Below are 14524 nucleotides of genomic sequence, written 5' to 3' on the forward strand. Positions count from 1 at the left end.
TATGCTACGACATTGCGCTGAACTTGCGCTCTACACCCGGTTGGGCCGGGACGCGCGCAAACAGCAATGCACACACTACTGTCTCCTCTGTCGATTGAGCCGGTGTACGTACTCGACTTCCCCAAAACACTACCCCGCTACCGCTTGACCGCTTGATAGATATAGACACCTGACCATCCATCTACCTTTGCGTGGGGTTTGTAATGGTATTTTAGGTTTAGCGAGTTCGGGCTAGCACTCTGGCCTACAGTGTTGCAAAACGCATCGTACGGTACACGTTTGTTGAATGCGTGCGTGCTTTGGATGGGAGTTTTGTGGCGAAATCTTGCGCTTACGATAACTACGATGGGGGTTACAGCTACAATATCATGGTATACGACGACGACGACGAATACATGCCGCAGCCAGCATGTGTTGGCCGCGTGGTTGCGTTAAGAGTTTACATGTTTTTGTTTATGAGCACATTGAGTTCATATCTATTGCGATACACAGATGGCAGATCGATTGCTACTGAAACACGTCCATACTCGCTTGCTTGCTCTGGCTACTGTCATTCGCACGGCCACGAACTGTACAGGGGGGCCTCGGGGCAGAAGGAGTATGCATAATGCAAACCGAAAACAGGCTAGTATCTACAGTTCCATTTACAGTTTCCCGTCCCCGTTCTCGCTCGCACGTAAGCGCACGGGGCTTGCGAGGCGCACGTACAGATCGGCTTTAATCTATCCTACGTACCGGCCGCTTGCCATTGAACAAGACCAGCCATACTCATTAATTATTGCAATATTACACAGCGGCATTACTACTTTTTTTCTTCTTCTTCTTCTTTGTCGTATTGTGTTGCCTTTTCAGTTTTCAGATTTGCTTTCTACTCAATTTCATCTACCACGATCAACTCTACTAAGCTGCATTTCGCAATTTTACCGAGCAATTGTACAATTTGTTTGTTTGTAAACACTGTAATTCTTACACGCTAGTACGTACTAAAAACTTATGACAAAGTCAAGCAGTCTCTATTGGGGTTCCGTTTGTTTTTCTTTTCTTCTTAAAAATCGCCATCGTTTTCTTCTTTCCCTTTCCGTTCCGGGACAGAGGGGCGCCGCAAGTCACAATAATTGTGTTTAATATCCCTTTCTACTAGGGGGTTTACAAACATTTCGTTAAAAAAAAAACAATAAATAATTCCAAGCCCGGTTCCGGGCACGCATTGCATAGTATTACTTTGCTGTGATTTTTATTCTGTTGTAACAAAAAGCCACAGCACTTGGGGAAAACGATGTTAAACGAAAACATTAAATTGCGGATTACAATACTTGTGATGTGGGGAGCCCAATTGGGACGCGACGGGCACAAGGACGCTATTATGGATAGCGTGTAATGTGCAGGCGTGGTGCAGCACACCTTCCTCCTTCTGTCGTGTTACTCTTGTACACATGCACACAAGAATCTCCTGTGTGCACCCTGGACAGCTCGCCACAACGGGTTGGCTGCTATGAGTTGACCCGAGTTAAATGCAAACGCGCGCTGCCGGGCAAAGGGGTTTTCTCACCTTTTGTGCGAGATTGATTCGGCGCGTTCCATTTTCGATTATTGCTAACGTGTGTGTTTTTTTGTATCTCTTCTTATTATGCGTTTTGCTCTAAAGACTAGTTTGTTTGCTTGCGCTTTACTGCGCAGCCTATATCCAACACAAACCTCCACAAACATACGCCGGTTAGCGGCATTGATGTGCGTTCATTGTGAGCAGGGATTGTGTGGGTGTGTTGCTGTGAAATGTACTGTATCTCACTCAAGCCAATGATTTATCACAAATTAAACATTCTGGCCACCCAACCACGCCAGTACCGGATTAAAAGTTATTGTTTTTTGCACCGATTAACCGATTGACTCATTGCAATTTGGAATGAGCGTGCCAAGCGGTGCCAACGAACTATACACTATTGATTTCGTTTACAATACTAGGCAACTGGGCCAACGAAACACATGCGGCAGTATACCAACATAGAAAATAGGAAAAAAAAGAAACTAAATCACGAAATCGAATCACAAAACACAAACAGTTGATTGCTCTCCTACACGTTTACACAGAAAATGGTTCGATCCTAGCCCGCGGATCATTGCGCGCTCCTGTCTGGCACAACCTGCTTGGATATGGGATAATATATACAACAAATTTAATCGCCACCACGCGACCGGCTAACCGCTGCCCAGCTGCGCGGACGCAACAGACGCGATGCGCCACCACCGGAGTGACCGGGTGCTGCTGCCGATGATGGGAACGGCGTATTCGCTGGCGGTTCACAGCCAGCAGAACGGGGCAGCGGTGGCAACTTGAAGGACGCGTTGGATGCCAGTGCCGGTTCGAACGCGGCCAGGCCGGCGCGCGTCGGGTGGAGGATCGAGGGCGTTGCCGGTGATGTTGGAGTAGGTAGTAGCTCCGTCAAGACGGAGGATGAAGCTGACTAGGTTAGCATTTCGGCCGGTGCCAGTGGGGCACCGACCAGCGCTATCGGGAAGTTCTTAATGTGCGTCTGCCACTGGGACGAAAGTTGGAAAAATTTCACCCCTGTCCACTCGGTACCGTCGATGTACACTGTAGCGCAAATGGAAATAGAAAACAAAACAAAAATAGATAGAGGGAATTAGCAAATAAATGTTAAATGTATGAGGTTTATGCCAGTGCTGCAAATGTGTCATGAGCATCATGAGATATTCACCAACGAAAACAATGAACATATTCATGGTAGCATGATGCTCATTGCTGATACTCAATGAAAATTCGTCATGCGACATGCGAGTGCTTAAGTCAAACGCGATACTCTGACTGACAAGCTGAGTTTAATGCCGTCGCAAACATAATCATCATTTTTTCTGGCTGTGAACAGTGCTGCTAAATGCCACTGTTATAGTCACCAACACTCATGACTGAAACGAAGCTCAAATCAGCGTCACGAGCGCTACTGTGATGATCAGATGTGAGACTCAGTTGGTGGTCCAATCACATGTTTGATGACATTTTGTTTAGCACCCAATTTTTGGTCACTCACTTGGTCACGACATTCTTGGAATATACTTGGCGTGTGGTTCCAAGCAGCAAACAATGCTCATTATATTTCTTGGAACCACTTGCAAGCACCGTACGTACCTACAGATTATAGAGATAGCGTTATGACCATCACGATGATCACCGACACAAAATGTCGTGACCAAGTGACTGACCAAGAATTGGGTGCAAAACAAAATGTCATCAAGCATGTGATGGTCGCCATAAGTGTTTGAGGCACTCATCTGATCATCACAGTAGAGCTCGTGACGCTGACATTGTTATGTTTCAGCCGGAATTTGTCATGCCTATGTCAGTGACATTTTGCGGAACTGATCACAGTAAAAAAAATCATGACATAGTGACTGACCAAGCGTTGGTCGCAAAAATGTCATGAAGTATGTATTGTTCACACCAATCGTTTTGAGTATCACTTCTGAATATCACAATTGAGTACGTGACGCTGACATGGTTTTTGTTTTAGTCAGATTTTGTTATGACATTGACAGTGACATTTTGCCGCACTGATTTATACAGTTCAAAACGCTTACCTCGCAAAGGAACCGGATGCGATTGTTTCGGTGAGCAGATTAACCGGGCCACCCCTTCGACGCACTGCTCCTTTTCAGCATCGCGATCTTTCTCCTTCTTTTTGCCTAATCTCATTACTGCAACAAAAAGGAAACGCATTGTAAGTCATTCCATCATTCCATCCCAACAACACGCTCAATATTAACAACCTACTTTTTTGCTTTTTCTCCTTGGTTGCAAAGCTCAGCGTTAAGCCGTTGGTAAACTCGCCAAAGCTTGGAGCTTGCGGTAGTCGCCACACCTGTGTACGAAATATGAAATTGTAGCCAGAAACCACATACCATGCACGTGATAGTCACACATACCTGCAAATGCCGGAACGTGCTCTTAATACTGTTCTTGCCGGACGGGTCCTGGCCCTTGCCGAGCAATTTCTCCTTCGGGTCGAAGTTGGGCCGAGCCAGCGGCCAATAGTCAACCTGCAGCTCGAGCGACTCCTGCACCTGCGAGGAGGACGAGGAGGACGATTGCTGCAGCTGCTGCTGCAGATCTTTCTGCTGCAGCTGGGCAATGGCGCCCGGTGTTTGCGAAGCGGGCGGCGAGGTGCGACCACTCTGGGGCGGCGAACTGGACAGCATCCGGTCGGCACTGCCCTGCGAAGCGTACGTGAACGATTCGTCGAGATCAAGCGACACCTGCGGCCCTTCTAAACAGCCAATTCTTACGTCCTGCAGCGTGGGTAGGGATAGAAATGTGACATTGAAACGCAATTGAACGCTACCCACCCTCCCCTACAATCGCACTACTCACACTAACAAACGGTACAAATATTTGACAAGAGTCTTCATCGCGATAGTTAACCATCGCCTCGGCAATAGGAACTTGTGTGCACGGTCCGCCCGATATGAGGTACCGCTGTATCCGGTTGATAAACTCGGCCGACTCGTTCTTCGACTGTGCACTCTCGAGATTGGCCGCTCGATCACAGATCTGCTGCCAGCTCTCCGTACCGAACATGCCCAGGTAGCTCGAATCGATCATACCGATGTAGCGAGCAACCGCGCACGATCCTGTGTGTATTTTAAAGTGTTCACAATTGCTTTTTTTTGCATTTCTCACAACCCCCGATTCCACAACTCACCTAAAGGAACGATGTAGAATCTGATATGGTTTACCCAGTCCGGTGGCCGTATGCCCAACAGCTCTACGTAGTGTCGCAGCACGGCGCCCTGCAACCAGTCCCCTCCGACTAGAACTACCTTCACCGTGGTTGGCGGTTTGGCCGTTGAGTTACAGCTGGATAAGCGGGCAGAAAATGACGCACAATGCAATTAACAACACTCGAGCTAGCTTCAAACTCGAATTAGAACGAACACTTACTACTTCTGAATTTTGTTCATCAGCGCCTGCGTTATTGCTTTCACCTCGGCGGTATTGTTGGGCTGAAAGGTGGGCCGAAACGTGGCCGATATGAGCGACGCTAGCCGTGGGGTGAGCGACATGGTGCTCGCTTCCGGCGGACTAACGATCGTGACCACCTCCGGCAGCGCCGACTCCTCCGTCGTGAACGTGCGCTGCAGCTGCTCCAGCAGCGACTTGCGCGGCTCCACATTCGTCGGCGACAGGCAGGTCTCGAGGGGCGATGGTTTCCCCCTGCTGGGTGTGATGCTGCTGCCCCTGCTGCTGCCCGTGCTGATCCATCTGGAAGCTCAGCACCTGTTTCTGCTTTTTGGCACTGTTGGGCGTGCTGCTGCTGGTGCGAAACAGGCGATTCTTCTTCTCCACCGCCGTCTCCTTCTCCTTCGGCGGGCTGCCCGTGTTCTGGGGATCGGAACTGAGCGCTTCCGGGTCCGTGTTGCCGGCGCCACCCTCGTTGCCGGAGCTATCGTTTTTCCAGTCACCGGATCGATCTGCGAAGAAGGATACGAAACAAATACACACAGGCAGAGACATACTGTTAGCGCAGTTTAGCAATAACTGAGAGATAGAGAGAGAAAGAGAGGGATAGATACATATGTAGAGAGGAAATCATTGTTTGAACACTACCATTGAAAGGGGAAGAATGCTTAAAATCTGTGAGAGTGGTAATTGTGAAAGTTTGAAAAGGGAACGGGGGGATCAAAAACGTGACAAATCGGAAAGAATCGCTAATCATATCATCTTGACGTTCGAACAACATGGTCGAGCTAACAAACAAATCAACACAACAAAACAATAACGAGCAAATCAAAGCATAGTTAATCATAAGCAGTCAACGATTTGGAGTATTTAGAAAATCAACAAAACATAACAACGCTTAGCTTATGCCGGAAGATGTCCACGATTGCTTTTCAATGAAAATTGGTGCTTCAAACTTTATGCTTTTATGCCCGATGAGCTATGAAAGAGGGGAATGGTGTTGCTGTGCGGGAAGGAAAGGGATGCAGATGTGTGACGCATATATGCAGATTTAGCGCAGGAGGGTTGCACATTCGAACCAGTTTGGTGTAATTTGATGCTACTAAACGTGGTGTGTGTACACGTACGAACAAAACGTAGCAGTGCGCGGTGAGTTGACGGAAGAGAACAACGTGATGTGCAGGAAGGGGTAGAGATTCAGCGGGGAGGTGGAAAATAGATCAAGAACTTGTGGGAAAAAGAGGGCACACAGCCGGTGCGTGCCGGTGGGTAGAGAGAGAGAGAGAGAGAGGTGTGGGAGGTGCACAGACAAAGACAAGAGTATAGATAGTAAAATACGTGAAATGAACCAACAACGATCGGTTTTTGAAAGCTACAAACCTTGGCTGTTACTGTAATTGCTAGTCTGATTGTTATTAATACTGTTGCCGTTCATACTATTAATAAGATTATTGGCAATTGTTATTGAATTGCTTTTCTTTTCGGCGAGCGAGTCACGCTTCTCTAAATTGGGTTTCTTTTCTGGCATAAAATCTGAAAGGAACGTAAAAGATAATGAAAGAAAACATAATAAAAACAAATCGAGTAACAAAACTTAAACGGCTAAGCAGCAAGCACAGGTCCAAATAAACGCTACACCAAAAACCGTCCCTTTGCCCTCGGTAGTAGGGTTTGTATGGTATGCGTAAACCAGCAATGAATGTTGGGGTGGAAGACTTTGGCAGGAGGGAGCGATGTAGTAATGATGAGATGGAGAGGAGCACGGAGCGTAAAGTTGGTTTAATTTTAGTCACAATAAACAGAAAGGTCATGCAAGCAAACAAACAAACAAACAAACACAAATGTCTTGCTGTAGCGATGATAATGATGATGTTGTAATTTAAAGATTAATTTCCAGGCGTTCAAACAAACCGTTGACGGTTTAAACACTTTGCGCATTCCATCGCTCGAAATAGCACACATACGTAACGCTATCTCTACAATCTGTAGGTACGTTTACCACAATAAGACAAATCAAGATCACATAATAACACACGAAAAACAAACAAAAAGCCAATGCAATGGTGATTAAATGTATTGACCTACGTCAATAAAATGTTTTCAATGGAAAAGCTACCATAAGGGCCGATGGATTCTAAAACGAAACACTAACTAGGAAGCGTATAATCCTTTAATCTGAAGCGATCTTTAACCTTAACGCATCATGAATGTATGAAAGCCAGTGCTTGCAAAATATCACTGTCAATGTCATAAGAAAATCTGACTGAAATAAAAACCATGTCAGCGTCACGTACTCAATTGTGATAATCAAAGGTGATACTCAAAACTATTGGTGTGATCAATGCATGCTTCATGACATTTTTGCCATCATCGCTTGGTCAGTCACTATGTCATGACTTTTTTTTACTGTGATCAGTTTTGCAAAATATCATCAATCATGTCAGTGTTACGAGCTCTGCTGTGATGATCAGATGTGAGAATCAAACAGTTATGGCGACCATCACATGCTTGGTGATATTGTGTGCAACCGACAAGTGACCAAAAATTGGGTGCCAAACAAAATGTCATCAAGTATGTGATTGGACCACCAACTGTTTGAGTCTTACCACTGGTCATCTCAATTGTGTACGTGAGCTGATTTGAGCTTCGTTTCAGTCATGAGTGTTGATGACTATCATAAGTGGCATTTAGCAGCACTGTTCATAGCCAGAAAAAGTCATGATTTTTTGCTTGCAACGGCATTAAGCTTGTCAGTCAGAGTCACTTTCATTGAGTATCAGCAATGAGCATCAAGCTACCACAGATATGTTCATTGTTTTCGTTGGTGAAAATCTCGTGATGCTCATGACATTTTGCAGCACTGATGAAGCTTTACTTGCGGTTTCGCGCTGCCTGTTTTTTTTTTTTTTTTTTTTTTTGCAAAACAAACTAAAACCAAACCAAAAATGAGACGATACAAAGCGACAAAAAATGGACACAAAGAGCAGCAGCAAATTGAAAACAGCACCCAAACAACAACAAAAAAAAAACAAAACAAAAAGGCTACATCTTGGTCCCGAACACAAATCAGCGGCCGTGAACCATCCATATTTTGGGCCGATCTTTTTTTTTTTGCGGGCCTGCAGCAGGACGAAGCTCGTTGTCGTTGTTTACCTTTATTACCAACACCACCACCAACACCGCCGCCGCCCTTCTGCATCGAGCTTAGCTGTATCGAGGAATGCTGCTGCGTGAGGACCGGCTTGCCCGAGTGCTCAAAGAATGGCCTCAACGATGGCTTCGGCGTCGAGCCGATGGACAGACTGTCCATGTCCTGGCCGGAGTCGTCCCCTTCGCCGCAGGACAACGATTCCAGCTCCTGAAATAGGGCGTCCAGATCGCGCTTGCCACGCAGTGCTGGGCCCCGCTCCCGCACGTCGCCCTCCAGCTCTTCCGGCACCTTGAAGCGTTTGAGCAGTGAGATGATGCGTTGCTTGAAATTCCGTTGCTAGAAAGGAAACCAAACGCAAACAAACACACATTAAGCGTCAGTTCCTTGATCCATAAGTTGCGTCCTGTTCCGTGCAAACACTCGTCATGCGCTCCCCCTCTACTTACGCGACTCATCTTCCCCGCGACTTTTCCTTGCCCATGTTGTCGAAATCGCTGTCGCTGTCGGCCTGGTTCGAGGGCAGCATGTTGCCATCCTCCTGCTCGCCGTCCTGCTCGCCCGATTCGAACTTTTTGTACGAATCGCGCTTCCCGGCATAGTTGCGCTTCGCCGCGTACCCGGACAGGCCCTCGTCGTTCTCGTCGCCCGAGCTGAACTCCTGCTCCTCATCCTCGTCCGAGTACTCGTTCACCCGGTCCGTCACCAGCAGGCTGTTGTTGTTCTTGTTGTCCTGGTCGACCGGGATCGACGTGACCTGGGTGGCGCGCAGCGTCGCTATCGTCAGCCCGGCCCGGCCCGCCTTCCCCGACCCGTTCAGCTCCACCGTCATGTCCATCGATTTCTGCAGCACCGCGTCCATCCGGATCACGCCCTCGGCCAGCGTCTTGTAGCCGAGGATGGTGCGCGTTTTGTACTTTTTGCGGCGCTGCAGCAGTATCAGCAACCGGTTGCCGTCGCGCTTGATGAAATGCGGATACTGCAGGCTGAAGTGCAGGTCCAGCTCCGTCTCCAGCAGTGGCGGCGAGTTGAGCTGACCGGCGCCACCGCCACCGCCACCGACGCCGACGCCTCCACCAACGCCACCTCCACCGGCCAGCCCTGTACCGCCGGTCAGGCCTCCGACGACTGCGCCACCCGTGATGCTACCGGTGCCGATCACACCGGTGCTGCCGTACCCGGCGCTCAGCGACTGTGGGACCGGGATTTCGTGCGAGCGAAGCGTTCGCTTTGAGCTTTGCATTCGAACCGCCAGCGACAGTGACGTTAGATCGGCCGGCAGGGGTGTGAGCAGGGACAGGCGGGTAATTTTAACGAACATAATCTGTAACGAGATGGCGGAGAAAAGGAGAAAGAGAGAGAGAAAGAAATGTTAGATTAATTGGTATTATTCCAGGACAACAGCAGAGCGATTGAAATTCAATTCATTTAGAAATCTGATTCCATGCGCAGGCATTCAATAAACCAAAACTATTTATAAAACGATAAAACCCAGGCAGCGCTCCTCGTTGGTGCTGCCCACTAAGCGTCTCATGCTTCAACTCATTACGGCAATCCTTTCTTTTTTTTTTTTTTTGTTGCGTTGGGAAAGGACAATAAAACCACCAAACCAATCCCCGATGGTGCGAAGAAGTCCGAGGCAACGGTTGGGGATGATAAAAGGACACACACACACAGAGCACGCGTTTGCCTGCAGCAGAAATGTCCCTTCGTCACGTCAGCAAGCCCGAAACCGTGACGCATGGGAAACGTGACACATTGGGGCCGCATGCGTTTGTGTGTCCTTTGTTCTGCTTCTGCCCGTTCCACCGCCATCAGCGTGTGTCCCTCGCTCTAATGACCAATCGACGAAATGAAAGTGCTCGATTTAGTGCATAATTTATGAGCTAGCAAATGCCGTACCATAGTGACACCCCTTCTTGTACACCGGTGGTGCCACACAGGGGTTTACATGCATCGGATGCTTGTATCGTGTGCTGGATAAACGGATTCTTATCGTGTGCGGTTCTTTCGGGGTGACATTTGTTGTGTACCATGGAATGGGACGGTGCCGATAAGGGAGACGACTGCGTCTAATCCGGCTTTCCTGGAAATATGACGAGCGTAGATAAAGCAGCAAAGATAACTAATTGTCCATCACTCGATACCGTTTACCTTTGTGCAGGATTCGGTTAGGAGCGGTGTAGTTTTTCTCTTATTCAAATTAAACTAATTTATCCATCATCAATCTTACCGTGCACAAAAAAAAAAAATGTGTGGCAGAATTACGCTGTTCTTCGTATCATAATCCAATATGCACCAGGGCAACTGATACTTAGACAATCCGCACCATTGACGGCAGGGAAAGACGCACCTTGGGAATTACGACATTTAACTCTCCTCCGAGACATGCCTTTTTCTAACCGTAGACAACGCAAACATACACCTTCACACAACACGAAAAGGTCACCCCAAAGTGCCGATAACATCTATCTTTGCCGTTTCGGTTCACCGGCTGGCTGGTGTAGTTACAAAGTATGACATGATGTTCAGCTGAGTTATACCTTTGGCTCGCCTCATGTCTGTCTGCTATCACTGCACGTCGTTGTAAATTCCGGTCAGAACGAACATGCTGGCCTGAGCCCTCCAAAAACGGTACGGCACAAATCACGTCCGCAAGCCTCTTTGTCTGTGTAGGGACAGGTCAAGAGCTGCTGGCAGGTACGTGACGTGAACAGAGAGCGCGCGCAATGCTAAACACTGACACCTATGTTTATGCTTTTTTGTTCCTCGCTTTCCACTGCACATCCGGATCTTGGGCGATTGCTTAACTCGAGTGAGTACACCGGAAGAGAGAGAGAGACAGAGAGAAAGACAACCACCAGCGGAAGCAACCCAATGTAAACTGCCTTCCCCTAGCTGGCTGAGGAAACATCAGCACGCGGGTGGGAAAGGAAAAATCACAAAAGTGTCAACCGGAACCGAGCATGAATGTGAATATTAATTACACATCCTACGGTGCACAGGTAGTACACTCCTCCACTCGGTACATATTAAAGCGGAACACATGAATAATCTGTGCACAAGAAAAATGCCATAGTTTAAACAGGAAGTGGACAGTGATTGTTTGTGGGCGCATAAAAAACATTTAGATTTACGTTCAGGAGTTCAAAAATTGGAATCTGAAATGCATCGAATGACGTTAGCAAGTTGCATGAAATGGGAAATTATATCATTAAACACACGAAAAAGGGCAAAACTTCAGGGGTTCCGACGTTGACAATAGGACACACCATACGTGATCCCATACTGGCCTGATACATCCTTACAAGGCTTTATTATACCACGTAACTCAAAAGGTCCAATACAATCCTTGAATAACGGGTAACACGATACATGTAACACACGTTAGGTCTTATAGAAGTTGACGCATGGACCATAGTTGTGCTCAAGCCATTCTGCAGAAAATGAACATTGATCAGAGGAATTTGATGTTTTAAAATATCTACCACAAAACAAACATAAATAGGAAGCTTTATTCTTCATATTCAAATAATTGATTTTCCGGATGGTTGGACACAATTCAGTCAAATTAAACGCATTTAATATTAAAATTACATTATTCTTCCATTTGTCACGATCATTTGCATGAACTTCACCAGGAATAGTAATATTTTTATAAAGAAAATGATATTTATATCAAATTTCCACTTTAACTGGCTAAGTTCTGTTCGAACCTTTGGATGGAATACTTAAACGACCAGTAAAACTTATTCTTCTTCTTCTTTGGCTCAACAACCGTTGTCGGTCAAGGCCTGCCTGTACCCACTTGTGGGCTTGGCTTTCAGTGACTTTTTTTAATTACCCCCCATAGCACGATAGTCAGTCCTACGTATGGCGCCACGATCTATTTGGGGCTTGAACCCATGACGGGCATGTTGTTAAGTCGTACGAGTTGACGACTGTACTACGAGACCGGCTCACCAGTAAAACTAAATATTAATAATTTTAACCATAAAACGACCAATATTTGCACTCTGCTCACGAATGCGACAGAACTAATTACAGACACAGACATCCATCATCCCTGACACTAAGGTCCTGAATCTTTATGATTAATTTAAATTATTACTTTCCAATTGTTTTAAAATATGGAAAGGATTGTGTAAATACGCAAATATGAGAATCAGCATTATTGGTGTTATTTTACCATAGCGTCAGTAGTAAAGAGGTTCCCCCTTTCATCGAAGGTTCAAGCGTAACAGATTTTTTACCTCCTGTCCTCAGCAATCCTAAGCGAGACAATTGATCAAACAATCAAACGTTTGTCTCTTGTGTCGTGCGCTAAAACGAGCAAGCAGACATGCAACAGCAACCAACCCACGTCACACCGCACACTAAAGAGTGTCGTATAAGGTGAGGAAAGTGGGCAAAAGTCAACGAAAGGTAAGCGCATCGTGTTTTGGAATAGTGGCCAATTTCTGCAACTACCATTCTCTCTCTCCCTCTCCCATCTAAAACCTCACTTTCGGTCCCATCCAATTGCCGGCCCTTATTAGTACGGCGCCCCGATTTCTTCGCACCTGCCACGATCTGCCACCGTTACGGGCGACCTGCCGAACCGAATGTCAGCTCCTCTGCCAAATTAACCAATGAGCCATTAAAATTACTTGCATGCCCGCCCCTTTTGCCCCGCTTTAGTAGTCCCCTCCTTCCTCAGGCCGTGTCGTGTCTGTGTCACGTGTTTGTCATCCCTAAATAACCACTCGGCACTGCTACTTGCTGTGGCGGAGAGACATAGGGAGAGAGCGCACCGAGAGATGTGTTCGTGCTAGTAAAAGGTGGTAGCGTCCCCAGGCTAGAGCGCAACGCAATGCTTCCGAAACGTAAGCAAATTAATTGTCCGCAGTAAACTTAATTACACCAAATCATTGCGCAAACACGAAACCACAAGTTCACACTCCCGCAACTCCCGCGTCCGCACCGGTCGCCACCAGAGCAGTTCGTCAGTTCGTGTGTGAGATGGTTTATTTTGTCTTTGGCAAACACACAGGCCACGAGCTACTGTTTGGTGCAATTAAACAACTTTTTTTGTGTGTAATGTATGCTGCTTTTGCGTCTTTTTCGTCAGCGTGAGTCTACTTTTAGCTCCAAGAAGCATTCCCAATTGATGAGTTGTTTTAATGATTAATTGTGTACCTGTGTGTTAGCTTAATATCCGAACACTGTATTGTGTCGCGGAAATGAAAATAAAAACAGTTTTAAATAAAGAGCAATACCATCACGCGATTAACATGAACGACTTTGCCCTGTTTTGATGATTATTTTCCGTTTCAGTTACAACCGTACCGACACTTTTGGCACATTCACACATGGCACAAGATTTATTGGCGCTGTTAACAAGAATAGAGCCTTTGCGGAGTTGGCAACAATGTGAAGGGCAATTCATCCAACAAAAAAAAAAAACAGATGCGCTGTGTAATTAAACTCATTTTCGGTTATAATTTGCATTCAATTGAGCAATATTTTAACAACTCAAGAATATCCACTTCATAGGACAAACAATGTCCATAAAATGTCCCAAACGGAAGCTCGTTTTATGACACTGTGGAACTATTACCTGCTGACTTCAATTCCTCTGTTTTGTCCCTGCATTATTCTCTGTAGTAGTCTTTGTTTTGGACAATGTTTTGGTATCGATTCACATTCTAATGTTGTATCCAGTTCCGTTTCGTTGTCAGTGTTCTTGGCCTTGTCTACCAACATGTTATGTGAATTTTCATACAGCACCTTGACATAGTAACTGAGCATTTGTAGAATGTGTATACTAAGAATGAGCTCATTTCGTGAAAATTACAAAAGAATGATCATAAAACTCGGCACTGCAATGCGTTTGAGAACAAATGAAAATTAAATCAATATTCCTTTCATTCGCACCTTCCCAAAATGCACCTTTATCCATCCAATTTCCGAACCGAACCGGCTGAGAACACAGGGAAGTCATGTCAAGCCCCTCTCCCGATTGACGGATGCGAAGATTACCCTTTATCGCCATCGACCTTGCCCCAAAACCAACCTTTCCCTCGTATCAACAGAGCACCCGAAAACTGAGCGCGCTCGCGCACACACACATACCTTCAACCCGCAACCTTTAACAACACAAAAACAAACGCAACAACATTGCATGCAGCTGGCAACGGGCACAAGAAGAAGAAAAACAACCATGGCAAGACCCAGGGGTGTTTGGCCGCTGCAACCAAAGAGTTCTACACCAAACACGCAGGAAGCAAAGAGAGAGAGAGAGAGGCCGCGCGGCGTTTAGCATTGGCGCAGGATATTTTTATCTTTTAATGTCCCCGAAAAGAACCTGCTTGCTCGACCGACCGGTGCCATTTCCTTCCCAATTGCTTCTTTTCCTCGTAATA

General features: G+C 46.5%; 1 protein-coding gene across 1 annotated transcript in view; it reads right to left on the reverse strand.

Moving 5' to 3' along the window:
* Positions 1-808: 808 nt before the first annotated feature.
* Positions 809-14524, reverse strand: part of LOC120898530 (phosphofurin acidic cluster sorting protein 2) — a 41649-nt gene continuing 27933 nt past the window's right edge. The window contains 13 exon segments of the mRNA XM_040304503.1: positions 809-2593; positions 3595-3711; positions 3788-3875; positions 3940-4302; positions 4385-4644; positions 4716-4870; positions 4955-5223; positions 5225-5484; positions 6353-6505; positions 8126-8459; positions 8570-8586; positions 8589-9431; positions 9434-9444. Of these exon segments, the coding sequence (XP_040160437.1) occupies positions 2463-2593; positions 3595-3711; positions 3788-3875; positions 3940-4302; positions 4385-4644; positions 4716-4870; positions 4955-5223; positions 5225-5484; positions 6353-6505; positions 8126-8459; positions 8570-8586; positions 8589-9431; positions 9434-9444 (3001 nt within the window). The 3' untranslated portion in view covers positions 809-2462.

Source organism: Anopheles arabiensis, chromosome 2, assembly GCF_016920715.1.
Source record: "Anopheles arabiensis isolate DONGOLA chromosome 2, AaraD3, whole genome shotgun sequence".
Lineage (NCBI taxonomy): Eukaryota > Metazoa > Arthropoda > Insecta > Diptera > Culicidae > Anopheles > Anopheles arabiensis.